The sequence below is a fragment of the Mustela putorius genome, unplaced genomic scaffold (assembly GCF_011764305.1).
Source record: "Mustela putorius furo isolate JIRA1106 unplaced genomic scaffold, ASM1176430v1.1 tig00000083_pilon_pilon_pilon, whole genome shotgun sequence".
NCBI classification, from domain to species: Eukaryota; Metazoa; Chordata; class Mammalia; order Carnivora; family Mustelidae; genus Mustela; species Mustela putorius.
The window spans coordinates 40,597,992-40,619,353 of NW_025421273.1; the positions used below are offsets into that span (position 1 = coordinate 40,597,992).

The window sequence follows — 21,362 nt, forward strand, 5'->3', positions numbered from 1 at the left end:
ACTAACTAGGAAGAATAAACGAGATGGTGAATGCAAAGTATTCAACCCACCATCTGGCACAGAGTAAATGCGTAGTAACTAAAATGTACTGTTATGTCATATTTCTTATACATGTTCTGAACAAGACAACAGGACTTTTAAAAGTTCCATTTTTTTCTATATTTCATGGTCTCTATGTGTTCCCCTTCTTTTGCTGGCAAAGATTATTTCTTCAAGGCTACACATTACCTGAAAAAATTCCTTATTCCATCTCTGCCCGTGAACTGTAACGGAGGCAAATGGGCAGTTTCCGGGAGAGACATCCTCTTGAAAACGTGCCACGACCACGTGATACTGGCAATATTTGTTACCTAATAGCTAAAAATCTCCTACAAATTAAAAATTAGGCACATTTTTCTTTGACATCGATTATATAGAGGTTGTATATTTCTTTTTTTCTTTTTTGAGTACAGTTGACACACAATGTTACATTAGTTTCAGGTATATGATTCAGTGATTTGACAAGTTTATGCTATGTCCCCCAAAGTATAGTTACTATCTGTCCCATTACAACACTATTATGATAATACTGACTATTCCCTATGCTATGCCTTAAAAACAAACAAACAAACAAAACAAAACAAAACAAAACCATTTATTTGAGAGAGAGAGAGAGAGAGAGCATGAGCATGAGGGAGAGGGAGAGAGAATTCTGAGCAGACCCCATGCTGAGCACAGAGCCTGACTCAGGGCTTGATGTCATGACCTGAGCAGAAACCAAAGTCGGATACCTAACTGACTGCACCACCTAGGTGCCCCCACCGCATGCTGTGCCTTTTAATCCCGTGATTATTCATTCTCTAACTGGAAGCCTGTACTTCCCACTCACTTTACCATTTTGCTCAATTCCCCCATTCCACCCCCTTCCCTCTGGCAACCACCAGTTCTCTGTATTTATAGGTCTGATTCTACTGTTTATTTATTCGTTCGTTGTTTTGTTTTGTCTGAAGGACCTAGAGGATATTATGCTAAGGAAAATAAGCCAGGCTGGAAAGACAAATAACCGTGTGACAAAGAACATGTGCATTTTTTATGATGTAGAGAAAGCAGAATTTCAGATACATTGTTCTCGCTGCATGACATTCGGTCAAAATGCATTTCAGTAAAATCTAGTTCTGCAACTGAGTAGAAACCAAACTGGTATTAGCTGCTGGAAAGTAATCTATGTCTTAGAAAAAGCCAAATATGTCCCCTGACTCATTCCCAGTCTATTTTCCTTTATGCTACTTGTACTGAAGAAGCAATGCTTAATAGAACTAGTACCCGGTGACATTCTTCTACAATTAGAGTCTCCGTAAATAATAAAATTATAAGCATAATTATTATTGAAGGACTGACTAGAAAAGTGCCAGAAATTCCATGTCGTATAACTGACAGTGCAAGTTACAGAAAGTAGAAACTACTTTTCTATTCTGCATTTACTGTTACACTGAATTATAATAAACTTTAAAAAAATTAGCATAGTAAATGATGTATTCTTTTATATTAAATCACGATGTTGTTTTTAGCATGTTCTTAATAAACACATAGGTAACACTTTAGGCTTTCCAAAGTGTTCAAATATCTAATTGCATTTGATTCTCATGTAAATTTTCTGAGGTTTTTGTTTTTTTTTTTTTTTTTTTTTTTTTTTTTTTAAGTAATTTCTACACCCAGTGTCAGGCTTGAACTTATAACCTTGAGATCAAGAGTTGCATGCTCTATTGACTGAGCTTGCTAGACATCCCCCATACAACTTTCTAAAGTAGGAAGTACAGGTAATACGATTTCATTTTGTAAATGAGAACACTGTGGCTCACAAAGTTTTGTGACAAGGTTAGGAAGCAAATGCCCTATAATTACAATTCAAGTCTCTTAACATGTACCATAGAATTTTATTTTCCATAATGAGATACTTCCAAGTAATGGCCATTATTATCATGATCACCACCACCATCTCCATCATTACCACAGTAACAGGACATTTTCCAGTATCTTTCCTGGCTTTGTGTACTGTTTTACCTTGTTAAACACAATTTTTCCTAAAACTTACTCCTTTGATGATTCCATGGCATTGCTCTGTCCTTTTCTGGCAACATTTCTGAAGGTTCCTTCACACAAAGGGCCTCTTTTGATACACCCGTGCCTTAATGCTGGTAATTCCAGGCTCAGTACTCTAATGATTTTACTTTCACACTACAACTGCACGATGTTATAGTCTCCAAAGACTAAAACCATGTTCCAAATAATGTGGTCTGTAGTGATGGGTATTTAGATCCCTTCTAGACAATATACCCTTGGGCACCTGACAACTAAAATTTAAGACATCCACAACAGAATTCAGTGACCGCACCCCTATGTCATACCACCAGCAACCCCTTCTATACTCCCTATCCTAATCTCTCACAAAGCATTCAAACCCAGGAAACAGAGGACTATATCCTGCTTTCTCAATAATACCATGATGCTAATTTCCTCTGGAAAGCTTTCGCTAACCATCCAGATAAAAGCTGAGATGGCCCTGCTGGGCAATTCAGTCAGTACTTGGTCATAACAAAGTGTTTTGTTCATTTATAGTTTAAAAAGTTTACTCAATGTGTACTTTGAGTGAGTGAAAGAATAAGACATTGTCCTGTTATAGAGGATAACTCATATATGAAAAACTAAACAAGAAATGATATTTTGTTAAATGGGAGACATCGGTGTTGGAAGAGATATCAGTAGTCAACTAAATGAACCACTTGTCTGTGCCTGAAAGCTCTCCATACCCTTCTTGGCCCTTAGCAGTCATGTACCGCATGCTGTGTTTGTAGCCTTAGAATTAATTAATTAATCGATTTATTTATTTATTTATTTATTTATTAAAGATTTATTTGTTTATTTGACAGACAGAGATCACAAGTAGACAGAGATGCAGACGGAGTGGGGAGTAGGCTCATTGCTGAGCAGAGAGCCCGATGCGGGACTCGATCCCAGGACCCTGAGCATGACCTGAGCCAAAGGCAGCAGTTTAACCCACTGAGCCACACAGGCGCCCTAGCCTTAGAATTTAAATAGAATTTAAACAGACTTCATACATATTTAGATTTTCTGTCCATTGTACGGAAAGATAATGCTTAACAATCCTTCAAATTTTCCACAGTAGATGCCTGGTAGATTCCTAATAGAAACTTACCAGTTGGTTTTCTCACTACAGAATTACAATATTAAAAGAAGTCAGAACATTAATGCTTCATAGTGAATATCAAAGACTCATCAATTTCCAAGAGGATACTTCCATTTGACGTGGACAAGGCTTACCTTCAACGTTTATACACATTTGGACTTAAAAAGATTTGATGGGGAATGGAAAGCGAATCATTTCAGCTAGACTATGATTTATGGACTTGTACTATTTTCGCTGGAATTTTCTTTTATTTTCCTAAGTCAGTTCATAGTGAATGGTGTAGCTTTCCAGATCTGTATTTGCCAGAAGCAGTTGCATTTTGAACTATTCTATTCTAATGCAAATTTAATTCCAAAGCATCTGTCATATGCAGCAATCTAAATTTAGAAACCCATAGGGATCTGCATTTGAGTTACATCTTATATCTTAAAAGTATTTCTTCCCCATTGAGATCATTAAAACTTGATTCTATGTCTCACATTCTATCTGGGTAATTTTAAAGATCTTTAATGCTTAAAATAAGACTTTAGCAAGTCTCAGCAAAGCAATAAAATTATTTATTCTGGAGCCTTACAGAAAGTATTCATTTATGGTTTACCTATGATAGAGATGCTGAAGCTTAACTCAATACAAGAGATAATGATAACAAAAGACAGTCTAGTGAGATTAGTTATGACAAAGTCTAAATGGCAAATTAAATGAAGTTTTATTCTCCCTATCGTAAAGTCTCAATCATAATCCATGGGGTAGAAAGGAAATTTGAGGACTATTATCTTCCTTTTCAAGTCAGTTAACTCCTCATTACAATAATGGCAATGGCATAAAATGTTTCTAAGAAATAAAATGCTGCTTTTGAAGAACACAAAATTGATTTCTAAGTAGAGGCAACAGAAAATTTATTTACTCTCATATACTTTTATAAAAGTAAAGTATGCTACTTCATTACCTTAAATGAATGAGCAGAAATTAAGTGTTGGATGATTTTAAAATCCACTCCTATTTGTGATGCCAACATTTTAAATTGTTCAGATAAAATGAGAAAATTAAGGGAATGAAAACCCCTACACTACCCTAAGCCTTTAAACTTATTTGATAAAATTTTTGACTTAGCAAGGAGGTGTTGAAAATGTAATATAAAAAAACTATATGCCATATAAATCAGAAAAATTCAATTAATGAAGTGCAAGTCATGTATATATACAGACACATACACATACACACAGGAATAGAGATAGGGTCAGGTAGGCAGATAGTAACATCTGTGGCAACTAGACATTAAGTATGGAAAAACACAGATAGTACTACTTTTTATCTTAACAAAATGTTAAAACATTAGCTATTTGTTACTAGAAAAAAGTGTGGTTGCAACCAACTACCCTTGTTTCAAATTCTGCTAATTTCCACTTGCTCCCCAGGTTAAAGTAAGAAAATGTTAAGAAAGAAAAACTCTTCACATTATTTCTTTTCTGTCATGAAGAGCAATGTATTTCTGAGCTGATTTCAGTTTTTCTGCTAACAAACGGACAGAAAAATCACATCTGATTTACTTTCATTCCTTTCCTTTTAGATCCCAATTTTAAGGAGCAGTGGATGTAATGAACGGAGCAATGACTCTGGAGTAGGTGGTCACTGTGATTGATTTAGGAGACATTTGCCAAGACAGAGACAAAGTAGACGGAATATCTAACCAACCTAAAATCTATCACCAAATATACACCAAAAGAAGTATTTATAAACTCCAGGTTACTGCAAGATACAATTACAGGGAAAACAAATCATGACCTAAGAAATTGATTTAAAAAAATAAACAACCGGCCGGAGTTGCTTTAAAATGATAATCTTAAATTCACACAGATGCAGAGCAAACCATAATGAAAGATTATTTTGCTTTGACAATCTGAATATAAATCAAGCTCTAATTAAAAAACATTTATAAAAATTTTATTGCCTAGAAGATAAAAAATAAAGTTCTAAAAATATTTACTGCATCGGCACTTCTATCTTTGACCAAAAAGACATTAACTAGTAACATGAAATGGTCCAATAATCTATTTGCTTTTGGTGTTACTCTAACACCTTTTTTTTTTTTTCCATGCAAAGATAAATAATTTCCTGGTAGAAAGAACTACAGTAGAGAAACTATAATTACAATTTGGATACTCATTTGGAAACCAGAGGAAGGGACAGGGCAGCGCACAAGCATGTGTTTTATGGCTCCCACCCCAGAGGAACGAAGGAGATAGGAGAGCAACACGAAAGTTTGCTGACATTTTACCTTAGAGAATATTTCCTTCAAATCCCTGATCCTATCATTTGAACCTGCTTTCCACTGCTTGGTATCTTCAGTTTTTATACAGATATTTTGTCAACACCTTACAAAAGCCTGATACTTTCACACCAGAAGGACACACTCCCAACCCCATGAAGAGGACACGGAGGAATATGTGGGCATCATGATGACACCTGATCTTCTGACCCAGTTACAGACAGAACCAGCACAGCTCCCCACTCTACCATTTCTCTGGGTCCTTAAGCAACCTTAAGGATTCTACTCAGATGTGACTGCTCTCAACCAGCTCAATGTGTATGCTCTTGTTTTTTTTCATTAAAGACCAAGGGCACTTAATAGTATTCTTGCATTGGTTATCCCCCGCCCCTACCTGCACGAAACTTTCTTTTATATCACAGCCTTTTTAAGATCTTATTCTTGTCTGTTTTCATTCATCTGGCCAATCCACTACCATTCAAACAAGAGCTAAGGTACTATGTCTAGGTATGGGTTTCAAGTACTTTGTAACATGGTAAATTAGACACATTTCAGAAGAATACTTGGAAAAGGAAAAGAAAAATTCTCACCAGAAAAATTAAAATGTACCTGAAAAGATGATTTACTAAAAGAAAAGAAACCAGGAGAACCTATTATATATATTTCATAATGTGGACAGGTCCTGGTTCATAAGCTCGATACTATTTCTTCATCTCAGTGTCAACATGAAATAAGAGAATTTAGGAGCTAGAACAGATTTCACAGATTATCTGACTGGGAAATTCTCAACATTGGCACCCCTGACATTTGGAGCCAAATAATTCTTTGTGAAAATCTGTCTTATGTTTTATAGGATGGTTAACAGCATCTCTGGTCCCTACTCACTAAACACCAGAAACATTTAGTTGTGATTCAGAAATGTCTACAGACATTGCCAAATGTCCCCAGGGGAACAAAAAGAGAACCCACCTGAGAGCTACTGCTCTACATCATGTCACATCTGTAGGAGTAGAGAAAATTTCTGTTGCAATCCCAAAGAGATGTGGGTATGTGGTCAAAAACATATACAGTTATAATAAAAGAATTTAAAATAAGATAATGGTTTCTAAAAGGCTAAATTTCTCCAGCAAGAAGAAAATACCTGTTTAGATGTAAAGACGAGAATGACACAGAAGTTGTTACGCTGCTAGCCTTCTGTCAGAATGCTCTCAGGTACGTATACGAGATACAGGACAGACATCTGAGATATAAAGGACAGGTGACAGACTGAATGTGTGTGTTCCCCAGAATTCATATGCTGAAACCCTACCTCCTGGTGGGGTCTTTAGGAAGGGAACTGGGATTAGATGAGGTCAGTGGGTGGAGTGCTCCCAGAGGACTAGCATCCTACTAAGAGTCACAACGGAGCTTGCTATCCTAGTGCTCGGACATTACCATGAAATCAGGAATGTATCAGATTAGCTGTGGTCCAGTTAAGAGCTTACTGATCTATGGCTATTAGCTGGAGAGCCTGAAATCCTTCTAAGCAGGTTTATAGCATTTAAGAGCTGTACATATATATAAAATTAGAAGACAGACCAATCTGTTCTCAAATCCAATATTTAGTAACTGTATGATCTAGGGCAAATTACTTCATTTCTGTGTACTTCTCTTTCCCCATTTGGAAATTTTAAAAAACTTGAAATGAGCTTTGTTAGGTACAGAGCTCAGTTAATGATATGTGATAAATAGATAGTAACAGTCATTATTAATATCAATTGCAAAAGCTGTAGTAAATTTTATCTTATAAAACTTAAATTCTTTGCTTTCGGAGTTGGTTTATGTAGAGCGCCAGCAGAAGATCTTTTCTCTAATTTGTCAGTTAATGACAACAGAAGAATCAGTTTGAAAAAAAAGTTCTCTGATAGTTCACAAGGGTTCAGAGACTGGCTGGCATGTTTCCCTTGTCCTAGCTAACTTATATAACCTTACATGTGTACATGTCTTCTCCTAACTGGATGGCAAGTATACTTATTGGAAGCGTAACATTTTGTACTTTCTTTTTTTTTTTTCCCCACAAATCACCCCAGAATAAGTGGAAATTAACAACAACCACTCAGTCTCAGGGCTTGTATAACTTGCACTTCTTGAATGCCTAGAGAACTTTCAAATGGAAACACAATTCAGGAAGAAGAATCACCATCTATTTAAAACTTAGAAAAACACATTAAGTACTGCAAAAGTCCTTTTAAAAATAGAAAACATTCATTATAAAAACCTTAACTTGGGACTGTCAAATTAGCTAGCTATTAGCAGACTGCTACTTTCCAGGAAAGTCTGAATCTGGCACTTGGGACTCCTGTCTATATATTCTCTTTCCAATCCTCCAATACTGCATCAAGTGGATTCTGTATTTAGTTTCCCAATTTTTTTTTTTACATTATTACATAATACTTATGCCATGATCAGTATCTTTTAGCCACTTGAAGTTGCAATTGTAGTTGCAATGTGAAATCACAACACCTACCATTATAGTGTTTAATTGTATCAATGGTTAAGAATCTCTTCACCACGAGATAAGCAGAGCCAGGTTCAGATAATGAACTCCACCGAAGTACCTGTTCTAACACATTTTCTGTGTAGTGAAGGGGACGTTCTGCAAAAAATAAAACCAGATCAAATTGGAAAAAAAAATCAGTTTTTATAAATTTTCAAAAATCCTTTAAAATAGATCTGTACGCAACAAAAAATATAACCACATCTTATGTTATACAATAACAATGCTAGGACTACAGATAAGAGACCTTAACACATAGAACACCATTAAGCATATGATGAAATTTAATTTATTGTATAAATGAATCTGTACAGGGACATCTGTTACTCAGCTTTTGAAAAAAAAAAAATTCAGAGGTACTATCCTTTAGATAAAATCTCAGAAATAATGCTACCCTTTTGTAAAAGAAACCAGTTTTTTATTCCATCTTCTTTTTAATTCGGGTAACATTCTGGTTTGCTTATGGAAAGCTATTTGCATATGCAAGTAATTAATTGTAAAAGGACTAGCAAAGTTAATTTTGTTCAGTAGTAGTAATAACCTTTGTTTATCCCAACATGATTAGCATGCTATAATTTCTGATCAATACCAATGAACAATTTAGAGCTGAAACTATCACAGTCAATTCATATGAATTTATAAAATATGCCTTCAACAGAGAATAGATGAAAAGAATCATAAAATACTAAGTCATTTATACCCACTAGTGAAAATATCAATCAGAAATATTATGTGGCAATATCATATAGTAACTATTGATACGATAGTCTAAAATCAAAAAGTTAATGACATCTTACAGATTTCTCCTTGATAAATACTTGTCTGTATGTTTTGTTCTAAGCAATCCTATTTTTAAATATATCACAAACTTTCAGCATAGAGTGAAAAACACCTGGTTTTTACAATTACAATCAAAGCTTCATAGAAGGTTTTTTCCAGATCAAAATAGGGCAATCATTTAATAAAATGTTACAGCAGAAACATATGCTTGGAAAAAAAAGGAAATCCAAACCTTTTCACAGTACCCTGAGAATGGCATGACTGAAATAGCAAGAACATCAGCTTTAACACAAAGATGCTGATGCGGCCTTCTCAGAATCATAGCCATGTGTAAGTCAATCCAACTCTTTCATCCCTTCCTAAATACAAAGAGCACAGCATTCTGGCTGTTCATTTTCAGCTGAAGTAAGAATGCTAATGACAAACAAGAAAGTGCATGTCAAAAGCATAATACTCATATAGGAACCATGATATTTTAATTGGTGATAAAATCAAAAGTAAAATGACCAAATATATCACATCCTCCTTAATCCTGATCTCCCCTGCTATGACCACAGCATTCCAGAACTTATCAATAATCTTAGGTCCACAGAAAAACAAATTTTTCTGTTTCCAGTTTAAAGAAATAGATTTGTGCTTACTGCTCAGTATGAGAAAATGCAGCCTGAATTCTATGCTTATTGGAGCAAGCCTACTAAGTATGATGATAGCAATTACCAAAACCACACACACACAAAACAATAAAAATGAGCAACTAAGCCATACATCTTAAAGGCGAATCTGCCTTTTATTTACAAATATATCCTTTGTACACAGCAGACTGATAAGTACATAACAGACATTCAATAAATACTTAAGTATCTCGTGAATTTCTCTGGTGGCCTATAATTAATAGAAAATATTTGTAAATGAATCAGCAAACAAAATTCTTTGTAAAATCAGACAAAATCTTCTGTGCTTTATCAATTCCATTTTTCTTCAAGTAATTTTTTTTTTTAAAGATTTTATCTGAGTAAGAGAGAGCAAGCGAGCACAAGCTGGGGGTAGGAGCAGAGGAAAAGAGAGATGTAAGAAGCCAGACTGGGGTTAGATCCCAGGACCCCATCATAATCTGAACTGAAGACAAATGTTTAACCACCTGAACCACCCAGGCACGGCTAATTCCAATAATTTTCTGAAAGGTTTGACAAAAATAATAATTTCCCACAAACTGCCCAAGTTATAAATTTGATTTTTGATTACTCCATAAATGATTGTCTTCTATTAATGGAGGCTATAATTAGATTAACTGTATTAAAAAAAAAAAAAAACAACTAGTAATAGAATGAGCACTCTCTTTACACTTGGCATTCACCTAATCCTTGGTTCTACTTCTTGCAATTTCTGGGACACCACTGATACAATTAACACTTGCCATTTCTGGAATAACTATGAATCAGATATTATATATAATCACTTTTAATCTACTCAGCACGCTTTATTAGGTATTTTATTTTCATATTTTACATGTAAAGAAACCCAAAGATCAGAGTCAACTTGCCTAAAGTCAAACCCTAGCTGGTTCAAGGGAAGAACAAAGATTTGAACCTCAAATCTACCTTACTTCTAAGCCCAATATTTTTAAAAGCCACACTTCAGTTTTATTTTGGGAAACTGTAAAGTCCCACATAATGATCTTCTCACATGTAATCTGGGGAAAAAAGCGTTAACTTGCTAAGATTTTTTTTTGAGGACCGAACAAAGTATCTTGCCTATCCTTGGTGACAAGATGGCTAGGAAATAAGACCAAGAAAGTTTCAACATCCTGCACTCAGAGAAACTGATGAACCCACAGCTGGCTTAGAAATGAGAATTCTATTCCTAACTGGAAAACAGTATTTGGAGTGAAATAAAAGCTCCTTTTTCTTTCTTACAAGATTAAATTGGTAATGAAACTTCTGAGTATTAGAACATTTGTATTAAAGAGGGTCACTACAACAAGTAGATACTACAGCTCTAAAGTGGTCTTAGTTATACTGAAATCACAGTATAACTGACACTATAGATACAGAAGTAAATACAAATTTGCCAAAAATTTGTCAAGTATGTTTTTCTCATCAGTATCACAGTATGAAATACTTCAGGAGCATGAAAATCCTGAAGATCCAAATTCCTACATAAAAGCAAGAGCTGAAGCATGAGATGAAAAGATAAGTATTTATTAGTCTCTCAAATGCTACCTTTATAAAATGGCATTAAAATCCACCTGAAGAGAGAGAAGGTGGGAACAAGAGAGACATTAAACATTGCTGGAATATAAATTCCTACAAATAAATAAATTGTATTTATAGTTGATTTGCAACCATCTGTCATGATAGATTATATGGGATGCACATCATCTGGCATTAGGGCATTACTAGAAATAAATAACTCAGTTGCATACTATCTATAGCTTAAATATTGCTGAAAATTCAGTGTAGTTACTTGAGAAGAAAAGGTTATAGAGAAGAAAAGGTTACTTGAGAACAAAAGGTTATTTAGTGAGGTAAATCACATTATCAGTATCTGAAAATCGGGTTCAGGGAATAACCTGGCCTCCCTTGTTAAATAAAGAACTATCCATTTTCCACTCCAAATAACAGGTGCTGTCCTTAAATTTCTGGCAGAAATGACACAGGATTTCTGATTCCCTCAGTAGTTAAAACCTAAGAGCTATGCAAGTTTTACTCTGTCCTGTCCACACTCCGAGGGTGAAAGCACTTTCCGTATTATCAGGAGATGGGCTGGAAAGAATCCTGATCAAAAATGAACAGATCTTCTGCATCACAGTAACTACGAGGACGAAATAAGAAAACACTTTGTAGTGATGCAGCTTCTGAGAACAGAACTGCTTCACAAACTTGAACTTCTCAGTCCAGAAGCCTACTTAAACTAGGCCCCTGGGGTGGTTATTTATTTGTTTATTTACTTTTTCAGCAGGTGAAGGCACTGAAGATATGGGACTACATCTGCAGAGGACAGCTTCAGTTTTAAGATGAAGCATTATAATAAGAGCATACCTGAGAAGGTTAGCTCTAGATGAAGGCAATACCTTCTCCTAGAGTGGGTTTCAGCTTGTCTTAGTGATTGGCAGCAGGGGTTAAGTATGCTTGCATCTTTCAAAGAATGAGACAAAGAATGACTTTTCTTTATACAGTACAAATTTCAAATGTCTCATCAGATATTCATTTAGAGGGAAAACCAATCCATAAATTGAGCCTAGAATCCAGCAACTTTACATATAAATTCTGAAAATATTTATATGGTTTTAATATGACTTTTTTTTTTTTTAAGATTTCATTTATTTATCTGACAGAGAGAGATTACAAGTAAGCAGAGAGGAATGCAGAGAGAGGAGGAAGCAGGCTCCTGGCCGAGCAGAGAGCCTGACGCAGGGCTCGACCCCAGGACCCTGGGACCACGACCTGAGCCAAAGGCAGAGGCATTAACCCACTGAGCCACCCAGGCGCCCCTAATATGACATTTTTCCATCAATCTGACTACCATAAAAGCAAAACAAGATGACTCTTTGTCAGAACCTAATCTCTGATGTGACAGTATTGGAAGGTAGGGCATTTTGGAGTTCATGGGCATAGAGCCCTCATGAATGGGGTTAGTGCCCTTTTAAAATAAATGAGACCCCAAAGAGCTCCCTTCCACCATGCAAGAACACAGGGAAAAGACAGCCTTCTATGAAGCTAGAAGCAGGCTCTCACTAGACACTGAATCTGCTGGCACCTTGATCTTGTGAAATTTCCCAGTCTCCAGAACTGTGAAAAATAATTTCTACTGTTTATAAGCTCCCAGTCTACAGAATGGTTAGAACAGCCCAAATGGACTAAGATAGTATTTCACCAATGACAGTAATGATGCCGATGATACAAGAGTCACAAATGGACATGCTTTGGTCTGCATTGTAGTTGTCGCATCCCTAATTCCATTTATAGGTTTAAGAATCTATGTTCATTATCCTCAGCCATCTAGGAGTGTCTGAGCAATTATACAATACATATTTTCCTGTCATTTTTATATAATTAGGGAAATATATTAATTTGTGTAAAAGTAAGTATAATAGGGGCACCTGGGTGGCTCAGTCATTAAGCTTAAGCCTCTGCCTTCAGCTCAGGTCATGATCCCAACATCTTAGGATGGGGACCCCCATTGGGCTCCCTCCTCAGCAGGTAGCCTGCGTCTCCCTCTCCCACTCCCCCTGCATCTATTGCCTCGCTCCATGTGTTTCCCCTGTCAAAAAAATAAATAAAATCTTAAAAAAATAAGTAAGTATAATAAATTATCTCAGAAGAGTAAAAGGAACATTACAAAATAATTATTATAAAAAAGGGGCACTGGATAAGTTAGGGTAGAAAACTATTGCTTTAAAATTTACTGACACCTAAAATAAAATTCAGCACTTCTGATTCACTTCCTTACCTATTTACTTATCTAGCTATCTATTTATTTTTGGTTACTTTGTTACTTGGGGGAATTTATATTTACATTTGAAAAAGCAGCAATTACCTGCTGACATTCCTCCTATCAGCTACAATCTTGTGACTACCAACGCCTTCACTTTTATCTTCTTTTTATATTTCACTTTCTCTTCCCTGCAAGTTACTAGAAATAAAGCTTTTAACATTTCAGAAGGTCAGGCAGAGCACACAGGTTCCCATCTGCTTCAGTAAGCCTGCACAATCACAGGCGCCTCTGCTGCTCTCCCAGCATCGCTCCCTCAGAAGCAGTAAAAATGATCTTCGCTTTCTCTTCCAGTGAATTCTACTTAATGAGTGGACAAATATTAAAACCATGCCAAATCTGAATTCTTAACTCCATCAAATGTCTTTTTTCTTGGTGTTCCTTTGATAACATATTTAGACATTTGTGAATCCAAACAACTTGAGGTCTCCTAAGTTTTTTTTACATTCTCATCAAAACTTTTTTTTAATTGAACCAAAAAACAGAAAGAAACAACCAATCCAATGTTATATTTGTGATGTACTAACTGTCATATGCAAGTTGAAACTTTTTTTCAGAGTAAGCAACCCTTCATTTTCCAAGAGAAATCCAGCAACGATGTTTACTGAAATCTCTCTTCTAGCTATATAGAATTCCTATCTATCCTCATTCATTCTTCTCACGCCTCTCAGTCAGGAATGCCAATGCCCAAAGGCACAGAGCTCCAATGATGTGACACAGGGATCTGCTTTGATTCAATCCTTGAGAGAGTAAGAGTAGTGGGGAGAGGAGGGCTACTCCCAAATCCATGATTGATGATTCTGCTGTGGATCTCCTCATAAAAACAACAGCAACAGAAGCATATAGTAAACAATCAGCTGTCTAAGAGCTAAACTGGGCCGTGAGATCTCCTAGTGATTCCTAACCTAAGCAGAAATCACTCCAGGTACCTTCGGCATTTTGATACGTCTAATCCAAAGAGCAACAGTCCAAGTCGCTCAAGTTCAGAATGCACCTATTTTTGTTCCACCTCAGTTAACAAGATATTTGTGGGGTATATTCCACATCAATGCATTATACTAGAGGTAGTGACAGATGTAAGGGTCTAATAAACATGGTAAATGTCCTAAAAAAAAATAGGATCTAGAAGAACCAGATATATACACCTTACTATTCTGTAAGTTAGATAATGTGCAGTATTATAGATAATAAACTAGTAATCAGAAAAAAGCTCAGTGAGAAGAACTATGTTCATCTAAACATCATCATGGAGGAAAGGTTATTTGAGGTTATTTGAATAATGAAGGATAGGCAATAAGGAAATAAGGAAAGGGTTTCAAACGATGGAACAATATGATTTTATTTGTAATTTTAGAAAGATACTTTAGGCAGTAATAGTTATCTTTTATTCACAAATATGATGAAGCTAGTGACCTACCCCCTTTCCCTAAAATGAAACAACAAAAAAGCAAAAGCCTGCACCATCCATATACCTACAGTAAAGCAAAGACTGTGCTTCACTTGTTCAGTAGATTTTAATCATCTGGCAAATATGTTCAAGGCACTATGCAACACACCAGAGACAGAAAAAAGAAAGATCCCCCTTCCTTCCAAGGAGCTCCCAAGAGATAAATATAAATCCATGTGATGGGCACTGTAAGATAAGACAAAGTGCAAAGGAACCCTTAGTATGGGTTTTAAAGGAGGTCAACTGTTGGCCCAGATGGGGGAGAATAAAGACACATTGGGGAAACACCAGCTCATGAAGGTTAGGCAAGTGCAAAGAAAGAAGGGATTATCTATAAAAGAACATGTTAAATAAGAAAAGATGGCAAAGGAGATTGGGTCAGTAGAAACCTACCACTAAAGGGATACAAATGAGATAAAACCATTAGAAAGCCAGGTTGGAGAATCCATGCAGTATCAAAAACAGAGTGAAGACCTTCAAAAGGAAAGGGAATCATAATTAACAATAAACTCTACAGAAAGGGCAAGCAAAGCATGAACCAAATCAAGTGGGCTTGGAAGCTGGGTTAGGGTGTGGGGCATTCACAGTGATCATCCACTATACCATCTCCTGTAAAGGGAGTGACTGAGTATGAGGAGACACAATGTGAAGCAACACCAAAGCATGGGAGTCATGGACTCTTGACAAGGACTATTTAAAAATTTACTTTTTAATACAAATTAGATTTTTAAAGAATCACACACTGTAAAAAGATATGAACACATCAAGATGAACTAATGAAAGACACAGCATCTGACATCCCACTTCATTCTGACATTGACTGCAAAACTCCTAATGATACACGATGGGGTATTTTGACGTTGAATTTTAATTTTTATCTTGAGCTTGCAGGTGGCAAGATTTTACTTTTGGCAGTTTGACAACTATACTTGAAAGGGTCCCAAGACCTTGGTAGGTATCAGCTAGACAGATGGTCAAGGTACAAAGACATTCTGCATCTTTCTTTTTTTTTTTTTCCTCCTAGAGGTCTTTACAACCAAACAGTGTCATTAGAATGTAAAGCTTATTCAGCACTTGACTACTGGGGTAGTCAAGGTGTTGCAAAAGCTCTCTCCATCCTTCCATCTCTGAGATAAAAGATGACAAAATATCTGATCCACACCACTGAAGACAGAGAGAGGACAGGGAAAAAGCCAAAAAAATTAAATAAACAAACAAACAAATAAATAAATAAATAAATCTTCCCCTCAGCTTAAAACAAATTGTTTTTTAAAATATTAATCTTTTAAATCAATATTCTCTGTTTTTGTTAAAAGACTAATAAACAGGAATGAGGTGGGTGGCCATTTCAAATATGGTTACAAATCAAACTGCTTGTCCTTATAAACAAAGACCTATTTCTTAAAGCAGCAACACAGATGCCTAATGTTTTGCACTGTATTTTTATAGTCAAGAAAATAATTATCAAGATGAGTAAAATCATAGGAGGACACTCTCAAGTGGCAATAACATATTAACACATGCACGGAGGTAGAAGGGAATTCAAAATGAGATGTTAATCTTTAAAAAACATGTCTGTAATGACTTGTCACAAAAATAGCACTTCTTCACACTATAAGGAATTTAAGAATCTTAGCATGAAAATCACTTACCTAGCTCTTCATTTTCAATGACTTCAAATGTGGCCCAGATATCACCTTTCATAGGAATTATATTTTTTATTGCTAATATATCATTAGTTAATTCCTCTGCTTCCATCACAGGAGAGATCTATAAAAGAGGCAAAATTCCTTCAAGAATGTATGTCACACACAGAAGTCACCTAATGACAGCACCAACAGTACTCACCCCATCTACCAACTTATGATGCTCTAAGTATCTCACTTAGTATGCTTACCTAGCTTCTCTAAGCACATAGAAAAACAGCCTGTTCAGTTCTTCTCCATAAACTAGAATACATTTTAATCTGAGTGCAAAAAGATATTAGAGTAAAGACATAATCAGGAAGAATTTTTTTTTTCTTACTTAGTGAGCCATTAGATCACTCAAGGAAGGATTCACCAGACAATGAATCTAATGGTATTCCAGGACTAAAAACTTTTATTCATCAGTTCAGTAATCAAGAGTTCACAGCAGTTTGGTTTATTCGGTCTGGGCCCTGAATTATACACAATCGACTGCTGTCTACCATGCCAAAAAGCTCTAGGGTTTTAGTGGGCTGTGGTGTGCCCTGCTGTGCCTATGACAGATGGTGAGACACAGGAGCAAGCTGGAGCCAGGATTTCAGGGCAGAGGGCAGAATCTGCAGTGCCAGCCCTGGGGCCAGTTCCACTAGAGTCCCAAAGCCTCAGGCCATGGCATAACCACACCATCTTCTTCAGGGACTTTAGGAAATTCTGACTGGGTTTCTTTCTTTCTTTCTTTCTTTCTTTCTTTTTTTTTTTTTTTAAACCATTCTTAAAGGTATACTAGACAAAAGCAAGTGACTTTCTTCAATATGAATTTAGTTCTAATGCTAAACAAACAGAAGATGTTTTAAACATTGGGATATTGCAACTGCAACCTAGTTTGCACATCTTCAGTGAAAGTATGGCCCTATTTAAAAATTTCTTCAAAAAGGAATGTGCTCATTACCATTTCTCCTGTCCAGTACCAATCATAAGCAAAAGCATTCGCATTTATATAAGTAACATAAAACACACTTTCTTACAGGTAGCATCTACAGTCTCTCTTCTGGACTTTGTGGAATGTGTAACATTGAGAATGTATGAATGATACCATAAAGTCTACTGGTTTCCATTTTTAAAAGCCAAATGAAATATAATCTTCAAAGAATAAAAACCTCACTATCTGGGAAAATTGGAAAACTTGTAGTAGTAGAAACTTTGGATGAGTCATTTCAATAATGCTGCTCACCTGAATGGCTGTAACATTTTTTAAAGAAGCATAACCCTTTCTTAAAATAATAAATTACTAAGACACTAAACTGTGAAGGAGGTTGACCAAGGAATGGAAAACCGGAATTCCGTTCCTTATCCCAGAAGACTCCCAAGGACAGGGAACCCCCAGAACTACAAGAACTACCCAAAGCACGCTTTGGAAATTATTACTCCAAGGACTATACAAATCAATATGATGATCACCAGGTTAGGAATATAATGGTCAAAGTATGTGTTCTGGCTTTAACACTTATTTAATTCCCAGTTTGTATTCATGTGAGCTTGAGACATTACTTGCTTCCCCGGCCTCTGGGGGCAGAGGTAATGATCAGCTGAAATAAATATAACTGAAGAGTTTTCTAAAGTCTGAAGCATGAAAAAAAATGTTAATGATTATTTTTACATGGTTTTTGTCATGTTTTTAAAGAAAATTTGGAGGGGAGCCTGGGTGGCTTAGTTGTTAAGCATCTCCCTGTGTCTCAGGTCATGATCCCAGGGTCCTGGGTTCAAGCCCCACATCGGGCTCCCTGCTCAGCAGGAAGCCTGCTTCTCGTTCTCCAACTCCCCCTTCTTGTATTCCCTTTCTCACTCTCTCTGTCAAATAAATAAATAAATAAAATCATTAAAAAAATAAAAATAAAAAAATTAAGAGAATTTGGAGTTGTTAAAAAGTGAAACTGACAGTCCTTTATATGCATATACTTAAATAAGAATTTTGCTCGGTTTTAGTAATTTGTATTATGGTCTTGTCAGTAAGATAAAATTAAAATGAGCTACTGAAGAGTGTGTAGGTGGAGCTAAGTCATGTGCTTTGAATACCTCTTCTAGCATTAGCAATGAACTTGTGCTGATTATCTGTACTACTTCCTTATGTCCCCTATTACCAGCATACCACATTAAGCATAAGAAATTTGATGTGGCCAATGAGTGGCAAGGCTCCTGCTCATAGGGACTTATAACTGTAGTAGTTCACTCCATGTTGCAAGTGAGTTAACCACTGCCACAGAGACACAATATGGAATCATTAAAAAATATAAATGAATATTACAATGTATTTAACAAAACTAAAGTCCAGAAAGATATAAGACTCTATTTAAACACTGGACTTTAGATGGCAGAATGTCTACCTCACACAGAGAATGTAGTCTTAACTGAGTAGAAATCTGAATTATCACTGTTACCCTCCCGAAGGCTGAGGAAATACAGAAGGGGAGAACAAGGAGGACACTTTTAATTCAGAAAAAAAAGAAAAAAAAGATTCATATTCTCAAAAAAGACAAGTTCTCCAATATTCAAATCAATTGGAAGATAGAAGTTAGTCTAGAATATAAGAGTGGAAGACCATTAATAAATAATAAAAATAATACAGGACTAGTAGTATCGATTATTTATTAAACACTTATGTGCCAAGCAATTTGCTAAGTGTTTTTTTTTAAAGATTTTATTTATTTATTTGACAGAGAGAGAGATCACAAGGAGGCAGAGAGGCAGGCAGAGAGAGAGGGAAGCAGGCTCCTTGCTGAGCAGAGAGCCAGATGCGAGGCTCAATCCCAGGACCTTGGGATCATGACCTGAGCCAAAGGCAGAGGCTTAATCCACTGGGCCACCCAGGCACCCCTACTATATATTATATATAGTGTTTATATATAAAACACTATATAAGTGCTTTATAAGCAGTATCCTGTTGAGGACTCATATTAATGATATGATGTAAATACTTTTTAATTTTCATCATTTGATAGGTGAGATGATTGCAACTTAGAGTAAGTTAACTTGCCTAATGCTAAGATACTACAAAGGGAAGGAACAAGTATTTGAGGTCTGGTTTTTTCCTAGAACCTACAGAAAATCTTAACCATAACATAAAGCACCTAAGATGTTCTCTTTCTAAATGACTAAAACATGGATTTTCCGGAGGATACTGTAATAAAATGTCAATCCTATCAATCAGTCATTTTTTAACTGGACAGGTAAAATATGAGAAATAATGGAAAATTCAAGATATACAAATTAATGCATATCAATACTCCAAAAAGCACTCTTTACATACATCTTTAGGACTCACCCGAATTATAATACTGCAGTCAGGTTCCTTCCTTTCTACATACACTTCAATTAACAAATCTCCAGCCTGGGAGACCTAGAAAGGGGCAAATGTGAAAACAGCAAATATAAGTATGACACTTAAGACACAAAGCCAAATATTTCATAATAGTGGAATGAGCCTATTGATAGCATGATAATACCCATTTTCCAGATGCAGCTGAGAAGGAATCTACACAAATGGCCTTTTTTTTTTCATCTCTTAAGAGTGTAATGTCCTAAACACTCTTATATTCTTAGTAAAATAATGAATCTGGCTACAATGAGAAGGAATTTGCTGATGTCAACAACAGAAGTTGTAAGAGCCATTGCCATGTGTGTTAATAGGATAAACAAAATGAGAAGTGAAAATGATCCACATGTGACTTGCTCTAAACTACAGTGTGGGCACAATACCAATAATAAAAAGGGAAAAAAGGTGTTGCTAAATTTTCAAAGAGATCGTCCAAATATTGGCATTTGAGGATAAATTAGGTTAGAGCTATATTAAAACTAAAAATAGAAAAAATATATTTAGCAAAGAAAAAAAAAGTGAAGTGACAGTATAAAGTAGATGAAAAGAGAAGTTTTTATTTTAATTATTGTTAGTCAACCATTTAGTGTTCCAATATTTGGGTCACTATTCTATCCCAGCAGACATATTAAGTGAAGAAGAGAAAATCCAGAAAATAAAAACCATAAGATAACGCTATATACATCGACAGTATAATGTGGAAAAGGGTAACGAAAAACCACATGAATCTATGAAAAATATTTTGAGTAGCTTTATTCAGAAACTGCCTTAAGTTATGTAACCACTTAGAAATAGTATCTCCCAATTTTAAAAAAATGATCGAATTGGAGAAACAATCATCCTGAAAATAAATTTGCCTAAAAATAAAACCTGATGAAAAAATTAGTGAGGAAAACATTAAAAATATACTTTGAGGAAGTTCTTAATTATACTGGCAGTAGAGACTTAGAAAAGCTTATTTCCAATTTTTCTTCCTCACTTTCAATGCTACACAAAAATTCAAGAGAAGAAAAGATACAGTGACATTTCTACTTTTCACTGTGTTTGCATAAACAACTCTCCAGGAAGGACACATTTTAAAAATTAAAAACACAAACACAAAGGACTCATAGAGAGAAGCCAAAACAAGAATAACTAAGAAATTCAAACAGGGATAAGACCTGGAGACTGTCAGAAAAAAACACCATAGCAGAGTTTTCAATGGATTAGAGAAAAACAGGTTTCTCCAAAGTTTTCCACTTTTCTGGTCCAATTACTCTGTTTTGTAGACAATTCATTTCTTCTACTTATGGACTCAATTAAAAAGCAGCCAAGATTCATTATTGTAATATGAATATAAAAGAAAAATACAGAAGGACACTCATACTTTATCTAATAACAACATAGGTTATGCTGCCAAAGATTATCCCTTGGACTCACACAACCCTTTATTTCATGACTGAAACTCCCTAAAAAGCAGTAATTCAAGAGAACTGATAAGGAACCAGGTTTTTTAGTGTTATGGTTAACTCCTCTAAAAGCTGCATTAATACTTAGGGTCAAAATGGAGGAGATGCTTTCTCAGGTAAGTACTCTATCACAGTACTAGTACTCAGGGACCTTG

At 35.6% G+C, this 21,362-nt stretch overlaps 1 protein-coding gene across 4 annotated transcripts in view; it reads right to left on the bottom strand.

Moving 5' to 3' along the window:
- Positions 1 to 21,362, bottom strand: part of ARAP2 (ArfGAP with RhoGAP domain, ankyrin repeat and PH domain 2) — a 173,989-nt gene that overhangs the window by 37,006 nt on the left and 115,621 nt on the right. For 3 of the 4 annotated variants that reach the window (XM_013062209.2, XM_045076346.1, XM_013062205.2), the window contains 3 exons: positions 19,709 to 19,783; positions 16,357 to 16,474; positions 7,957 to 8,085 (listed from right to left, as the gene is read on the bottom strand). In XM_013062209.2, coding sequence (XP_012917663.1) covers positions 7,957 to 8,085; positions 16,357 to 16,474; positions 19,709 to 19,783 — 322 coding nt within the window. The remainder of the gene's footprint in view (positions 1 to 7,956; positions 8,086 to 16,356; positions 16,475 to 19,708; positions 19,784 to 21,362) is intronic. The other variant, XM_045076340.1, reaches the window with a different exon arrangement.